This window comes from Talpa europaea, assembly GCF_964194135.1.
Source record: "Talpa europaea genome assembly, chromosome: 16".
In the NCBI taxonomy this organism is placed as follows: Eukaryota; Metazoa; Chordata; class Mammalia; order Eulipotyphla; family Talpidae; genus Talpa; species Talpa europaea.
In genome coordinates, this window is record NC_140084.1 from 49,997,386 (window position 1) to 50,014,733 (window position 17,348).

The window sequence follows — 17,348 nt, forward strand, 5'->3', positions numbered from 1 at the left end:
CCATTTCTCCGCTTGAAGGTCAACAGTCATTGGTTTAAATTCAGGCGTGGGGGCCTGGGCCAGGACACAGAGGTCAGATTTGAGAGGTTTCTGCTTAGGGTTGGTGTTTCCGGCCCAGGTCTGGGATCCCAGGTGGTAGCATGAGGCTGGGGACTTAGTTGGCCCCAACAGGGCTGTGACCACTTTCATCCCTCAGGCCCCACAGGGCGCCCCCCGCCGCTGAGGATGAGTCACTGTAGCAGCCGCGCCCTGACCCTGCTGAGCAGTGTGTTTGGGGCGTGTGGCCTGCTGCTTGTGGGCATCGCAGTCAGCACCGACTACTGGCTGTACATGGAGGAAGGGACAGTGCTGCCGCAGAACCAGACCACGGAGGTCAAGATGGCACTGCACGCCGGCCTCTGGAGGGTCTGCTTCTTTGCAGGTAGGTCCTCACCTGCCCTCCACTTAACTGCGCCTGTCTTGCCTGGGATCCAAGAGCCCTCTCCGTAGCCCCATGTTGCGGATTCCAGAACAGACCCTGTTTTTCCCCTGGAGACTCCAGTTTCTACCTGAAGCCCCAGTTTCTGTCCCCTTGTTTCCTGGAACGCCATAATCTCTGGTTGCCCCCAGAGTCTCCCCAGAGCAGCTGTAGTCTCGCTTCAGAATTTGTCCCCTGCACATGTTGAATGTTGCATGAATAGGATGAAAAATCCCTGACTCCCAGAGCCCACTGAGACCCTCCTTCCAGGTACCCATGACTCCCGGCTGGCAGCCCCTCTCCACTCAGGGTCCTGGCTTCAGCCTGCCCCTGCTGTCCATGGGCCTCATGGGGATGCTTCCAGACATCCTGCCGCCTGTACATCCTTCCCCACCCCTCAGGGTGCTGCGACCGTCTGCCTCGCTCCCCCATCTCAGGATCTGCCTCCCTGTGCCAGCCTCTCCTGAGCACAGGGGCCAGGCATCTAACCCTGCTTTCTCTCCCCCCTAGGCCGGGAGAAGGGGCGCTGCGTGGCTTCTGAATATTTCCTTGAACCGGAGATCAACTTGGTGACGGAAAACACGGAGAATATTCTGAGTGAGGGGAAGAGGGCACCTGGGCAAAAGGGGGCAAGGACCACAGGGCGGGTCCTGGGAGAAGGGGCTGGAGAAGGGAAAAGGTGGGGTCCAAGGGACCTAGTGGGGCCTGGAGAGATGGCTGAGGGTTGGGTAAGGAGGAGGAGCCAGGTGGACTGCCGGGGCTGGGCCTGTGGATGGTGGTGTCGGCAGGAAAGGAGGGGCAAATGAAAGGGTGTGGTCTGGGTCAGGGGGTGGGGTTAGAGCCAGAAAGGGGAGGAGCCTGAGGGAGATGCCCCTTCAGAGAGTCCCCCTCACCCGCTACCTCCCCTCCCGCTCCCCCAGAGACAGTACGCACAGCCACCCCGTTCCCCATGGTCAGTCTCTTCCTGGTCTTCACCGCCTTTGTCATCAGCAACATCGGCCACATCCGCCCACAGAGGACCATCCTGGCCTTCGTGTCCGGCATCTTCTTCATCCTCTCGGGTGAGCCTAAGGAAATGACTGACGGGCTGGGGCACTATTTTAGGTTCCAGGAACTTGGGGTCTCTCTTGCACTGAACAAGGCGCTTTTTTGCTGTGTGATCCCGGAGGGGTTGCAGGACCTCTGTGGTCCTCTTTCTCTTCTCTGTGAAGCGGAGATGGCAGTGGCCACGTTGCAGAGCAGTTTAGAGGGCCAAGTCAGAGCGAATGCTTATCGGGTGCTAATTAGGTAGGAGGCGCTGTTCTAATACCACAGTCCTGTGAGGTAAACGCTATTAATAGCCCCATTTTACAGAGAGGGAAACAAACATTCCTGGAGATGAAGTCATTTGCTCAGGGCCCAGCAGCAGTGAGCCACAGAGGCAGCTCACCTACCGAGGCTGTATTTTTAACCACCTCTGATGTTTTAGCAATTAACAGCTTACAAGGCCCTTTATTTTCCACACCTTTTATCTGAAAAACGTGCAAATAGAAAAGCTAAAAGAATTTTGGAGTCAGCATCTATATGCCCACCACTGGGAGTCAACCATTAAGATACGGCTAGATTGTTTTATCTCCTATCTGTGTATATTTCTAACCATACATCTATTTTTCAAATGCTTCTCAGGGTGAGTTGTAGGTGTCAGTACATTTCACCCTCAATACTTTTTCCATGCATGTCATTAGCTGGGGTGTATTGTTTACAGTTCTTTCTTTCCTTTGAGATACAAGGCTCATCTGCATGCACGATCTCACACCCTCTCGTAACATCTCTACCTGGGGATTATGAGTAGTAGACATTTGATAAAAGTGGAGGTACAGAGGCCCAGAATTGTTCACGGAGTGGCCCAAGACACCATCGTGAGCTGAGAACTGTAGAGAATCCTGAATTCCAGAGTTCTTTATGAAGTGTTACCTGGCTCCAAATGTCAGTCCAGTCCAGTCCAATCTAACTATGCTCAACTCAGCACAAACCACACACTCACCCCATCAGCCTAGTCCAGATAACCCCAATCCACTCTTGCTCAATTCTTCAATTTGAGTTACTCCAACATAATTTAGTTAAACTCAGTTGCAGTCCTTTAAATTCGATTAATACGTTATGAACAACCCCTGCAGCATGTCTCGTTTCCATTCGGCCCCATGTACCCCCCCAACTCTCTTCCCTCTTTCTAGTGGGTGCTGCAAGTAGGTGAAAATGGATCTCCAAATATCCCTTCCCCCAGCCTCCTCCCAGCTCCTCACCCAGCTTTCTCGAAGCCTCCCCCATGCCTCTAGCCTAACCCGAGGAGACCTTTTCCAGGGAAACCAGGGTGCAACCTCCGTGCAAACCTGAATCATGGCTTGTGGAACCAGACACTGAGCTAAAATAAGACACGTAGAATATTACCACCCCAGAGTGTCACAGCCGAAAGGTCTCGTCATTTTTCAGATGGAAAAATAGTGGCCTAGAGAGAGCGAAAGTGGGGCAAGGGTAGGTAGCATGGAGACTTTTATTTAACCCACCTGAAACATTAGAGGGAAAATCCCACTGTTTGAGCTTCACAGAAGTCAGAAGGGAAATAGAAGAGGCGACGTTGCTTGTCAGCGGCAGGGCTGGGAATAGAATGGAGGTAGTAATTCTAATTACAAAAGCCAAACTCCCCCCAGTGCACCCTGACCTGACTTCCCATGGTCCAGCTGAGACTCCATGGCCCTCAAGGCTGGAAGTCAGCCCTCCTATGGAACAACAGAGTCTTGGGGGGGGGGAGGGGAGAGGGTACTGAACCTGTTGATTTCCTCCAGTTCATTTCATAGACTGCGACTTATGCATCCCACCCCAGAGCCTCCTGTCCTGTCCTTTCAAGATGGTGGGGTGAAGTAGCTGAAGGCACACGCTGACTTAGAAAGACAGTGCCAACTTTGAGAGATCTGGGGTTCAAATCTTGCAGCTACTCACTCTGACCTACAGTCTTCCTTTGTGGGCTTGTTCGGGGGACAGACCTTGGTCAGGGGTCAGCAGGCACCTTCTGTTTGGGGGCAGAGGATAAATATTTCAGGCTTTGTGAGACACGGGGTCACTGATGCTTGCGACTCAGCTCTGCTACCACGAAGCCCTGCCAGGCTGCAGAGGTAGCACCAAAGCTGCTGGAGGTGGGTCAGGGGCGTGGCTTGTTCCATTTGCACCGATATGTAGACCTTGACATTTCAATTTGATAGAATATTCGTGTGTCATCAAAGATTAGTTTGGGGGGCGGTTATCCGCCCACCATTAAGACAGTATAAAGACCACTGCTCCTTTGTAAACCACACCGAAACAGGCAGCAGGAATAATTGCAGTGTGTCATCCCTGGTCTGTATGGTGGAGGTTAGAGGCCCTACCTAGGGCCTGGTCTGTGAGAGCGAGTGGTGGAGGCCGGGTAGTTTAAGATAGGCAATTGCTGCTGCTGCTGCTGCTGCCAGTACATCTACTACTAGTGTGTACTACTATAAGAAACAACATTGAGTGCCATGGTTTGGGGAAGTTCTAAGTACTTTACGCAACTTCATTTTACTGCCCTACCACAATTAAAAATCTTACAAATGAAGGATATTTGAATTGAGAGAAAAGGAAGGAATATCTTAGATCTTGGAATGGAGTGATCTTGTCCACCGTCTCCGGTCCCCCATGAGGAAACCAAGAGAGAGTGGTTGGCAGGGGGCAGGGACAGGGTCACACCAAGGTGTTGAATGTCCCTCAGGGACCTGTGTTAAAGATGGACTAGAGGGAAAGAGACAGGAAGTTGGCTACTCCTGAGGAGGTTTATGAAGGGGTCCAGGTAATAGCTGATAAGGTTTGAGCTGGGGTTGGTGACGGGAGGATATAGGCTACTGGGTAGTTTTAAGAGAGAAAGATATCGACAGAAGAATCAATGGACAATGGGACTGACTGGACACAGTTAGTGAGAGAAGGCGGGGAGGAGGCTGAAGTGACATTGATTTTCTTTTTCAGGCCTTAAGAGGCATGCTTCCCATATTAACCCCTACTTCTCAAACATTTTCTATGCATCTGCTCATTCATTCACTCATCAAACATTTACAGAGGCATCCCACAGGCCAGGTGCTCTGCTGGGCACTGGAAGCTGAATCCTGAGTGAGATCCCCCATATGCAGTAGAGACAAAGCAGCCTCCAGCTATGCCTCTGCCGGGGCTTGGCACACACCTGCTCAGATCCCTCCAGTGCATCAAAGGAAGTGCTCTGAGACCACATCCAGACCCCTCACTGGTGCGGTCTATAGTCTCCCATGGTCTGGCTCCTACTCAGATCCTTGACCTCATTTCCTAACCCACTAATGCGCTCCATTGCTTATAACTTCAGCCACACTGGTCTCCTTCTTGTCCTTGAAAGCGTGACTCTCAGCCCCAACTCCACTTTCCTCTTGATTCTCCAAGTGCTCAACCTTTCTTCCCTCTTCAGAATTTGTTTCTCTGACAATAGTGCTGCCTTGCTTCACAATACTAAGATGTTCCCTATTGTACCTTTGTTTTGTAACATATTGCTGTTGGTCTTACTCATTTTCGGTCTCCTTTTGCCAGAATGCAAACTCCCAAAGGCAGGGACCTTTGCAAACATGCTCTCATTTGTATCTGCAGAGCCTAGATAAGTTTCTGGCATAGAATACACACTGAAATATTTGTGGGATGGATGAATGATAAGGATAGCTCAGGGGATTCTGGGAAAAGGGAAGATGCGTGAACCTGACACAGTAGGGTTTTGGAGAGGGTGTGTGTGACCATGGAGGGCTTCCAAAAGGAGACGACATTTAAGGTGATGCTGCTGAAAGGGTGACGGGGATTTTTTTTTTTTTTTTCAAGTGAAGAAAGGAACATGTCTCGTGTGGAGCATTCTCAGCATATGTTAAGATCCTAGAAAGCATCTAAGACCAAGCGAGGCGCAGTGCAGCTCTCCGTGGTCCTGAAAGCCTATTCTAGCTGGGTTTCTGTTCAGCTCAGAGTGTGATTGTAACCTACTGTGCTCTAAGAATTATGAAGCATATGTGGTGCTACTGGGGGGAGTGGATTACAAAAAAGGAAGTGGGAAGGAGGGAGAGAGAAAAAGAGGGAAGGAGAAAAAAGGGAAAGAAAATTATTTTTGGAGAACCAAAGACAGCAAGGAGAGAGACTGAGGATATGAGAATCACTTACCACTTGACAGTGTGTTCAGGTAGCTTTCAATTTCTAAAAACAAAAGTGAAACAAAAACAAAAAAACTGCTTTCTATTTGGAAATATTTGTTTCTTTCTCATCAACCCCCGCTTCTGTCTGTCCTTATGGAGAATGTTTGTTATTTAAAGCTGAAATGTGCAACATGGGATTTCAGGTGAGGCAGACGTGGTGGTTAGCAGCAATCCCATCACGGAGACAGAAAGAATGAAGACTTTCTTCTGTGGAGAGTAGGGAGCTACGGCAGAATTCGGAGCACAGAGAGATGTAGTCTGGCATGAGTTTTCAAAAAAATTGGTATCTAAAGCAGGGAGCTAATGATTTGGGTGCCATGGTACAAGAAGAGAGAGTAAGTCTGAGTGGATTCAGATGACTTGGGGATACAAGGGGGTTTAGATTTAGGAGAGGTTCAGGAAATAAAAGGGACAAGACTTGGTGACTGGCATCATTGGTAGGAGAGAGAGGGAGACAGAGAAGAGACGGTGCCCCTGTGTTTGATTAGGGTACCCACATGGGTGTATTTCTTCCCTTGATACTCTCTTTCTATAAATCTCATCTTTCAAGACCCACCTCAGATGTTTTTCTATCATGTAATGGCCTGGGCCTCTTTCCTTAAATGTCAAAATTATGGAAAACTAGAAGTTGAAAATGCTGTGGAAGAACAGAGCTAGGAAAGGCTAATTCTTAGAGAGGTTGGAGAAATGGTGGGATTAGGGTAGGTTAAAAAGGGAAACGCTGCTCATGAGCTTGTCTAGAAGTTCCAGCGCAGTGCTATAAATTACTTTGACTGGTAGTCATTGTGTGCCCGACCTTGTGCTAGGTGCTGGGGATGCCGTAGGGTACGAGGTCCCAAGCATCTCAGCGAAGAGTCCCCCAAATGAGTTGGGTGGCAGTAAATGCTACAAAGAAAAATGAAGCAGATTAAAGAAAAGGAGAGGGTGAAATGATATTATTTTATCTCGCCTTAATCATTCTAATTATTTCAATGAAAACTTTGAAATCTGTGGCATCGTGCCCCTCCCCCTTCTCTCATCAACCATGTGCAGCCAGTCGACATCTTTCTCTCCTGCATGTTGCTAATGATTACCACATTGTCTTTCTCCAGCCCCGCTTTACACACACATACACACACACGCACACACACACGCACACACACTTTTTGATTTTATCACTTGAAAACAAGCTGTGTCATCAGATAGTTCATCTCCAACCATTTCATCATGCATCTCTTAAGAGTAAGTCAGTTTTCTACATAACTACACCACCGTAGTTGCTCTAGACATTTCTTTTTAAAGGACAGGTTTACTAAGAAAAGGAGAGAGGCACCTGCACAGCACAGGCAGGCGGAAAGCTGCCTGCACTAGACAATGTTTTACAACAATTCCATAAATATAACTTATTCGCACGTTCAGACTGTCCCAGTTGTTTCGGGAATGCCATTTATCATGTTCCCCGAGAAGCAGAATTCAGTCTGGGTTCATGCACAGCATTCAGCTAATGTCTCTTTTAGTCTAGACTAGTTCCCCTGCTAGTTTTTGTTGTACAATACAGAGTTTTGGAATAGATTTCATTATAAAAATAGAGGAGAGTATAATGAAATTCCATGTATCCTTTCCTCAGTCTCAACAATGATCAACATATGGTGATTTGGTTTTTTTTAGTGCCACTACCCTATCTCCCTACTGCACTTCACTGCATTATCTTCAAGCCACTCTCAGACATGAAATCATTTTTCCCAGAAATATTTCAGTCTGTCTCTGAGAACTAAGTGCTTCGCTATTTAACAAAGACACAGTGTCACAGCCATGCCCAAGCAAGAATAGCTGCTTAGTATCATGTGATACCTAGTCAGCATCAGCTTCCCCACTTGTCTCACAAGCACCTTTTTACAGTTAGTTTGTTCCAAATCAGGATCCAAATTCCACCGGTGCCTTTCCTTGCTAGATCTCCAGAGCCTCTTTTCATCTCGAACAGCCCCTCTCCTTCTATTTTTCCCCTTGCCATTTGTTTGTTGACAAAAATCGGATCATTTGTCTTGTAAATTTCCCACATTCTAGACTTTCCATTGTGTTGCTGTTTTGTAGTTTATTATGTTCCACCATCCCTGTGTTTTGCTGTAGTGTTGGTGATGGATCCAGGTTTGATTTTTAAAAAATAATTATTCCTTTATGTAAGATTTTTGTTTATTTTTATATAGAAGAACTGGGGTATAGGTCAGAGGTGCGGGGGTGGGGGAGTGAGAGGACTCACCAGAGACAAGAGTGGGGAGCAGTACAGGTGGATCTACTGAAATCCATTGCTGAGGGGAGCAGCAGGGAGACAGGAGAGGTCTGCTGTGCCATGTGGGTCAGCTTCCTGGACGGGGATCAAATTCAGGCTGCTTTGACCCACGTGTGGTGGTTACACTGAAACTTTAATCTCTAGGCCACCAGGGAGGCCCTGATTTTTCTTATTTTTTTCAAGAATAGGTCGTAGATAGGTGGTGCTGTTTACAACCCACTGCATCTTCTCCGGAGACAGAGTAACGCCCACTTGTCTCTCCTTTTGAGATGCTGATCTTGATCTCTGGTTTAGATGTTCATTAGTAGCTTAAAGACTGCGGGATGGGGTGTCTTTTAGAATATGCTACATTCTTTTTCCCTGTGTTTACTGTAACTTGGAAGTTAGGTCTAGAGTAGAGGCTTAATTGGATTCAGGCTAAGCATGCTTGGGAGGAAGAGTCAGTGTCGTGTTCTTTTTTTTTTTTTAATAGAGGCATGTTTTATTTATTTATTTGTTTGTTTGTTTGTTTGTTTTGTTTATACATGCACTGGGTACAGTCAGAAGCGAGGGAGGGTGAGAGAATTCACCAGAGCCAGAGTGGGGAGCAGAGCAGGCAGAAGGACCGAAGTACACTGCTGAGGGGAGCAGCGGGCGGCAGGAGAGGTCTGCGCGCCTTGTGGGACCCTCCTCCAGTGGCCGGGGAGCAGCTGGGGATCGAACCGGCGCCGCAGAGGCCGCGGGCAGCTTCGCAACCCAGCGCTCAATCGCTGTGCCACCGGGGAGGCCCCAGTGTCGTGTTCTTTAGATCAACTGGGTGACAAGTCAGGAGTGGTACACAGTCCGAGCCCTCTGTGAAGGTGGTGGTGAGCAGCATCCTCATTGAAGAGACACCTTTTTCTCTTACAGTAAATTAGTATTGTGCAGGATAACACTTTGGCACCTGGGCAAGGGGAATCCTGTTTGGGGATTTATTTTTATTTTATTAAAAAATTTTCATTTTGGGCCTCCCTGGTGGCGCAGCGGTTCAGCGCTGGGTTGCGAAGCTGCCCGCAGCCTCTGCAGCGCCGGTTCGATCCCCGGCTGCTCCCCGGCCACTGGAGGAGGGTCCCACACGGCGTGCAGACCTCTCCTGCCGCCCGCTGCTCCCCTCAGCAGTGTACTTTGGTCCTTCTGCCTGCTCTGCTCCCTGCTCTGGCTCTGGTGAATTCTCTCACCCTCCCGTGCTTCTGACTGTACACAGTGCATGTATAAACAAACAAACAAACAAATAAATAAATAATAAATAAATAATACATGCCTCTTTAAAAAAAAAAATTAAAAAAAATTTTTCATTTTGGGCCTCCCTGGTAGCGCAAGGGGTTAAGACGCAACCTTTGAAGCTATCTCCAGCTTCTGCAGCACTAAGTTCGATCCCCAAGCCGGCCAGGGAGCAACCCACATGGCGCAGCAGACCTCTCCTGACTCGCCCGCTGCTCCCCTCACTAGTGTACTTCGGGCAGTCTGCCTGTTCTGTTCCCCGCTCTTGTTTCTGGTGAATTCTCTCACCCCCACACCTCTGGCCTGTACCCAAGCTCTTGTATGCAAAAATAAATAAGTCTTTTTAAAAAAATAAAAAATAAAGTAAAATAAAATTTTTCATTTTGGAAAAAATATAAACCTATCGGAAAGTTGCAAAAGCAAGTTGGTGAACTCTCATATATCCTGCTTCTCATATATCCAATTTTTTTTTTAAAGATTTATTTATTTATTTATACAAGCATTGGGTACAGTCAGAAGCACGGGAGGGTGAGGGAATTCACCAGAACCAGAGCGGGGAACAGAACAGGCAGACTGAGGAAGTACACTGCTGAGGGGAGCAGCGGGCGGCAGGAGACGTCTGCGCGCCATGTGGGACCCTCTTGGTGGCCGAGGAGCAGCCGGGGATCGAACTGGCGCTGCAGAGGCCGCGGGCAGCTTCACAACCCAGCGGTCAACCGCTGTGCCACCGGGGAGGCCCCATATATCTAATTTTTAACATTCGCCACATTGGCCCTTTTCTTTCTCTCCTATTTATATATGTAGATACTGTTTCTGAGGTCTAATGGTGCCTAGCCAGCTAGATCTCTCTCTCGCTCTCTAAATATATTCAGTATAAAATACATATACACAGTCTATAGAATATAGGTATTGCACATAAGCTGCAAACACTGCACCCCTAAAATTTTTTTTTTTGGTGGGACCCTCGCCTGTGGCCGGGCAACGAACCGGCGCTGCAGAGGCTGTGGGCAGCCTCGCAGCCCAGCGCTCAACCGCTGCACCACCAGGGGAAGCCCCCCTAAAATATTTTTTTTAAAGATATATTTGTACAAGAACTGGGGTACAGGCTAGAGGTGCAAGAGGGTGAGAGAATTCACCAGAGACAGAGCGGGGAACAGAACAGGCAGACGGACCGAAAGCTCTGCTGAGGGGAGCAGCGGGCAAGACAGGAGAGGTCTGCTGTGCCAGGTGGGAATCTCCCTGGCCGGCCAGGAATCGAACCCGCGCTGCAGATGCTGTGGACAGTTTCACAGTGCTGTGCTCAACCCGCTGCGCCACCGGGGAGGCCCCCACCCCTAAAAATTTGAGCAAATGCTTCAGCACGTTCCGAAGAACAAGTGTATTCTCCTTTCTAACCAAGTACAGCAATCAAATCTGGGCAGTTTATCACTGATACAACCGTGTGACCAATCCACAGAGCTCACCAGACTGTCTTAGAGTCATTTCCCCCTTTCATGATCCAATCTCTTCCTTGTCTGGTCTCTTCTGCCTCCTTTCATCTCTTATATAGTCCCTCTTCCTTTTTGAACAAGGTGTCTTTCATGCGCACATTTTTTGAAGCCTGCAGCCAGTTGTTTTGTAGCGTGCCCCTGGGTCTCCTCAGGAGCGGTTGGGGTTGCACATTTCCAGCGGGAAGGCGCAGGAGCAGAGTGGCCTTCACTCTAAGCGAGGTCAGCTCCCACCACTTGGGGAGGGCTGTGTCTGCCGGGTTCCTTTGCAACCAAGGGAGTTTTCTTTTTAAAATCTCTTTGCAATTACTAGCTATTCCATGGGGAGATTCTGTCATCCAGTGATTTAATGTCCACTGATGATGTTTGCCTGAATCCTAATTTCTCCTACTTGTTAGCAAAATGGTGTTTGCTTCTGACTCTTTTCCAGCTACGTGCAAACCATTTAAAGAAGATATGTCTTTTGTCTCTCCTTCCTTCCTTCATTCTTTAAAACTCTATCCACGTGGATTTACATTTTTCAACATTCGATGTGGTGTATGGCATTCCTATTGTTGTTCATTTTGATGTTCAAATTGTTCCCTATTGGGCTCTCAGGAACCTACTTCAGACGAGTTCCTGTGTCCTTTTCTGACTGGCCCCTATCTTTTTGGGGAAGCAATTCCTTACTTTGTGGCCTAACTATACTTTCACTGCCCCAGCCTGAGGCTTCAAATTAGCTATTTTTTTCTTCTAAATAATTAGCACTTTATTTAATGGGCATTGATATCAGAGACCAAAATCTGGGTGCTAGGTGTGTGCCTGGTGGCTGAGGTGCTGCTGCTTCTAGAATGTTTGTGGACACAGAGCTGGGAAATTCTTATATATTTTTCAAAAAGGAGTTTTACTGACACTTAAGCACCTAGCCTCATTGCAGAACATGAAGTCTGGTTCCCTCAAACTATCAACCTATTTACACATTGGCCCAATCCTTCCGTGCACACCGAATAGTGGTTGAACTGTTACCCCTAGACCACTCTCAACCAAAAAACAAACAAACAAACAAACAAACAAATAAATAAATAAGTGAGGTTCAAGACTGCTGCTTTTCTTTTCTTTAGACAGATCTTTAACCAAAGTACTGTATTCAAAGGCTACTTGGAGTAATCCTCGCCTCTCCTGTGGATATAGCCTTCATTTGATATAAAGTTAGGTTCATTTATTTCTGTTTCTATACCATTTTTATTTCCCCCATTTGTTGGTTTTATTCTTTTGGATATAGAAGACATTAGAATCATTCTGAAGGTCAAACCATATAAAATGTAGACATAGGGAAGAGCCACTTCCTCTGCTCTCCTCTTATTCTCCACGCCCCTCTAGGTCATCAGCTTCATTTGTTTGTCCCCCTGCCTGTGTCTTTTCTTGCAGAAACAAGCAGATACACATGCATTCTAACACATTCTTTTTGACCCAACACATAGCATTCTTTCTACACTTTTCCATACTACCTTTTCCTCTCTTCTTAGCGAGATCTTTTGGGGCTATCACTGAACCCCACATCACTTCACAGAACTGCTCCTCATTCTCTTTATTAAGTGAGGTTTTATAGTTTCTGCCGTTATTCCTCTAGGTAAAGGCATTTAGGTCACTTCTGAAATTTTTCAATTACAAGTGCTGTTGCCGTGAATCAGCCCTGCCTGTGTGCTCTCACAGCCCGGTGGGCTGCTTCAGGGTATGTTCCTAGAAGCGGGGCATGCTGGGGTCAAGGACAAATACATACGCGGTTTTGTTCCATCTGACCAAACCCCCCCCTATTTTGCATTTCCACCAGCAGTAGATAAGCGCATCCCTCTCCCAGCCTGTAGCAGAGTGTGTTGTAGAGTGATGGATGAGAAATGTTATCCCCTTCTAGTTTTCATTTACATTTCTCTTCCTTTGAGTGAAGCAGCATTATTTTTTTTAAACAAGGGGGTCGCTGTAGAAGGTCTTTCTAAGGAGATGACTGAAGCCACAGGGAGAAACATGGAGAAAGCTGGGGAAAGAGCTTTCCCGATGAAGGAATAGCAAGAGCAGAGCCCCTGAGGCCCATATGAGCTCCATGTGTTCAAGAGCTTGGAAGGCCTCGTAATGTAAGTAGAGGGAGCAAGAGAAATTACCTGGCGATGAGGCTGTCAGCCACCAGCCCGGGCGGACATCCCAATCCCGGGGTCAGGGAAGTATTTCTGTAAGAGGCCAGAGAATAAAGATTGTGAGTCTCACTTGTCATACCTCTCAGCCACTCTTTGAAACAACTCAACACTGACATGTAGACAGGCAAGATGTAAACAAATGGGCCCCTCTGGGTTCTGATAGAAGATTAGTTGTGGACACATGTTTGAAATTCGTGTACTTCTCACACTGAGATATTATAATTCACACAGCATAAAGTTCATGCCACTCAGTAGGTTTTGGTATATTCATGACCTTGTACAATCCCCTCCATTATCTTAACTTCACATTTTTTTTTTTAAAGGTTTATTTATTTGTACAAGAACCGGGGTCCAGGCCAGATGTGCGGGAGGGTGAGAGGAGCCACCAGAGACAGAGTGGGGAGCAGAACAGGCAGACTGACTGAAGTACACTGCTGAGGGGAGCAGCGGTCTAGACAGTAGACAGGAGAGGTCTGTTTGCTACGTGGGTATCTCCACGGCCGGTGGGGATCGAACTGACACTGCAGAAGCTGTTGACAGCTTCACAGTGCTGCCTGCGCCACCAGGGAGGCCCTTTACTTCACATTTTTATCACCCTCCCAAAAAAGAATCCTCACACCCTTTAACAACCAGTCATAAAATGCACCCCCAACCTGCACCCCATACCTCTGCAAACACATACTTGCTCTGTATGGATTTGCCTGTTTCGAACATTTCGTATAAACAGAACTGTACAATATGTGTGGTCTTTGGGTCTGGCTTCTACCACTTAGCATGTTTGCTAGGTTTGATGCATATCATTGCATATGTCAGGATTCCATCCCCCTTTTGGGGCAAAGTAATATTCCTGTCTATGGCTCTACCACATTCTGCTTGCCCATTCAGTTGTTAGACATCTGGGTCGTTGCCACTTTTGGTTCTACGAAGAACACCGCCACAAACGTGTGTTCTCACTTTTGTGTGAGCATATTCTAGCTCTCCTGGGTAGGTACCTAGGAGTAGAATTGCTGGGTCACATGGTCATTCTATCTTTAACACTTGGAGGAAGTGCCAAATGAACTTCACTTTTGTGGGCCACAAAATAGCTTTTTTCTTTCTGTTCCTTTTTCCCCTCATCCATTGACTTATAGCAAAGCTGGTCTTAGCTAGTAGGCTCCCCACAAACAGCAGGTGGGGTGGGTTGAAGCCACAGGCTTGTCAACCCCTGTTGTAGGAGGTAGAAGCAACTGAGACTTTACTATTAGAGTGTGATGGAAAACATCTTTATTTACAGGGTTGGAGGGAGCATGCTGATAAGGATTACTTGGATTAATTTAAGGCAGGGGATGTGTACTTCCTTTAAGCCCCCTGGGCATGGCTACTGTTTTTTTTTTTTTTAAAGATTTATTTTATTTATTTATGCATACAAGAGCTGGGGTTTAGGCTAGAGGTTTGGGGGCAGGGTGAGAGGATTCACCACAGACACAGAGGGGAGCAGAACAGGTTGGATCCACTGAAATACACCTCTGGGGGGAGCAGCGGGGAGACAGGAGAGGTCTGCTGCGCCATGTGGGTCAGCTCCCTGGCCAGGGATTGAACTTGTGCTGTAATGGCTGCGGACAGCTTCATAGCTGAGACTTAACCCCTTGTGCCACCAGGGAGGCCCCATGGCTACTGTTTAGAGGAAGAAGATTGGTTCATTCAAAATCCTGATGATATTTTTTTTTTTAATTATGTATTTTTTTTTAAGATTTATTTGTTTTTATTTATTTATACAAGCACTGGGTACAGTCCGAAGCGCGGGAGGGTGAGAGAATTCACCAGAGCCAGGGCGGGGAGCAGAGCAGGCAGAAGGACCGAAGTACACTGCTGAGGGGAGCAGCGGGCGGCAGGAGAGGTCTGCGCGCCATGTGGGACCCTCCGGTGGCCGGGGAGCAGCCGGGGATCGAACCGGCGCCGCAGAGGCTGCGGGCAGCTTCGCAACCCAGCGCTCAACCGCTGCGCCACCAGGGAGGCCCAAAATCCTGATGATATTTTGATGATTTTTAACTTAAGAAATAAGGACTATCTCAAGGTTTAGTGGCTTGGGAAAACCACTATCGATTGGAAAAATAAAGAAGCAAAACTACTAGCATTGCGCACACACAGGCATGTTCACACATTACATCCCAACAGCGTGTTCCACTCTAGTTGGAAGAGCCACATAGCCATGTAAACGTCTTCTCTCACTTGGCTATCGATCTCATGATCCAAAGAAGATCCTTTACCGATGTGTGCCTTACCTGGCATTTATATTCTAGAATGAATATGAAGTCAAACAATTGTAACTTTCAGAAATGTAAAATTTGAGGACAATTTTCTTGGAAATTAAAATGAATCTGATGATCTGGAAAAAAAAAACTCTCAAATTCTGCTCTCCACTGCTCTACTCTCCACTGCTCCTGGTGCCTCTAGTTTCTTGTCTGTATGATGTTAAAATGGTACCCACTTGAAAGGGTTGTCGTGAGGTTTGAATAAGTTAATCCATATACAGCAGTGAAAACAGGGCCTATATAAGTAGTTGCTATTATGATCATTGTTATTATTATTGAGATGCTGTCATTGCTATTATTGTCTAGCCAGCCTCAGCTCAGGCCTCATCCTCCTGACCCTTGAATATCACAGCTCCAGTTTCTGCCCTCCAATCTCTTCTCAGAACCAACTAGTCCTCAAAGGATATTCTAACAGCCCAATCCAGTGCTGTCCTTCTCCTGCTCCATACCTTCCTTGGCTCCCTAGTGCCCTTGGCATTGATCAAAGCCAACCAAGCTCCCCGGCCTGGCTATGTCCCGGCCCCTTTCTCTGGCCCCATTTCTTTGACTGTGGTTCATGTTTTAGCTGCGTGGACGCACCAGCTCACTGCTCCTCCCCCAGGAGTGCCCACGCTGCTCCCTGGCCGGGAGTGGCATCACCGTGTCCTCCTGCTCTTCCACAAGCCCATCCTTCAAGACTTGGACAGAGGCCCATTTTGCAGGCAGCTTTCCTTGGTCTCGCTACCCCGCCCTGCCCTCGCCCTTGCCCCTGCCCCAGGTGGTCCAGAGCAGGGTCCGGACTCCCTGCTACTGGTCTCCTTGTAGCACATGTCACAAGGAGACTGCTGGCCAGTGTCCAGATCTGCCTTCCCCACTGCATTGGGAGCTCCTGAACAGCAGATTGGGGAGGGAGGGAGGAGGGTGTTGCTTCATCTTGGGGACCTGTGCGCCCATCCAAGGCCCAGCACACGGGGGCTTCAGTGGATGGAAGGCAGCCCAGAATGGCGGGGAGCAGGGGCAGGGTAGGATGAGGTGCGCTGGAGGGTTTGGGGGGAAGCTGAGGGGAGCTCTGCACCTTGGTCATGGACCAAAGGCATCCCTGTGCTCCCCAGGCCTCTCCTTGGTGGTGGGCCTGGTCCTGTACATCTCCAGCATCAACGACGAGGTCATGAACAGGCCCAGCAGCTCTGAGCAGTATTTCCACTATCGCTATGGGTGGTCTTTTGCCTTCGCTGCTTCCTCCTTCCTACTCAAAGAGGTGAGGTCTGTGGGGCCCAAATTCAGTTTTGAAAGGGGAGGTGGGGGGGTCTGATTACCGGGTCACAGAGGAAGAGGAGGTAGGTGTGCAGACTCTAGATTGAGGGGGACGGGGAAGCTGGAGGTTTGATCCCTAGGCCCTAGAGGAGAAGGGCCCAGGGGCCTGACTCCTGGGGCTGAGGAAGAGGAGGTGGGTGGGAGGAGGAGGCTGGAAGATGAGACTGCTGGTGTCTGGGGAAGGAGAGGAGACTGGGGTCCTAGTCCCCCCCCACCCCGGGAGGGGGAAGCCGAGGCCGCGATTCCTGGGTGCTGGGCGAGGCGGTGGCCGGGTGGCCCCTGGCAGCTGACCGCCTTGTGCCGCAGGGGGCTGGAGTGATGTCGGTGTACCTGTTCACCAAGCGCTACGCCGAGGAGGAGATGTACCGCCCGCACCCCGCCTTCTACCGCCCGCGCCTCAGCGACTGCTCCGACTACTCCGGCCAGTTCCTGCAGCCCGAGGCCTGGCGCCGCGGCCGCAGCCCCTCGGACATCTCCAGCGACGTGTCCATCCAGATGACGCAGAACTACCCGCCCGCCATCAAGTACCCCGACCACCTGCACATCTCCACCTCGCCCTGCTGAGGCCCGGCTCGCCCCCCCTCCCGCCCCCGTCTCCCGGCCACGCCCCCGTCTCCCGGCCACGCCCCCTCCGCCTGCCCGGACCCGGGAGGCCCCGCCCCGAGCCAAGCCCCGCCCCCGGCCCGGCGGCTCCGCCCCTCCGGCTGCTCCCGCGGCCGCCCCGCGCCCCGCACCCCGACCCCGCCTTCCGCCGCGCCCTGGGGGCTCTGGCTGGAGAGCAGGCTCGGGCCGCCGGGAATGCCAGCCGTCCTGTCCCCCCAACCCGTGCCCCTCTCTCCTGGCCCGTCTCACCCCTTGACCCTGGGTCCCCTGGTGTGCTGGGGTGGGTTTTACACACACCCTCTGCTCCCCT

At 49.3% G+C, this 17,348-nt stretch overlaps 1 protein-coding gene across 1 annotated transcript; it reads left to right on the plus strand.

Annotated features, from left to right (window-relative positions):
- Positions 1 to 225: 225 nt before the first annotated feature.
- CACNG7 (calcium voltage-gated channel auxiliary subunit gamma 7) lies at positions 226 to 16,999 on the plus strand (the record flags this gene model as incomplete). Its single annotated transcript, XM_084256611.1, has 5 exons — positions 226 to 421; positions 968 to 1,054; positions 1,378 to 1,518; positions 16,234 to 16,379; positions 16,742 to 16,999. 5 exons carry the CDS (start codon positions 226 to 228, stop codon positions 16,997 to 16,999), a joined length of 828 nt encoding a protein of 275 aa, XP_084112737.1.
- Between the last annotated feature and the right edge of the window lie 349 nt (positions 17,000 to 17,348).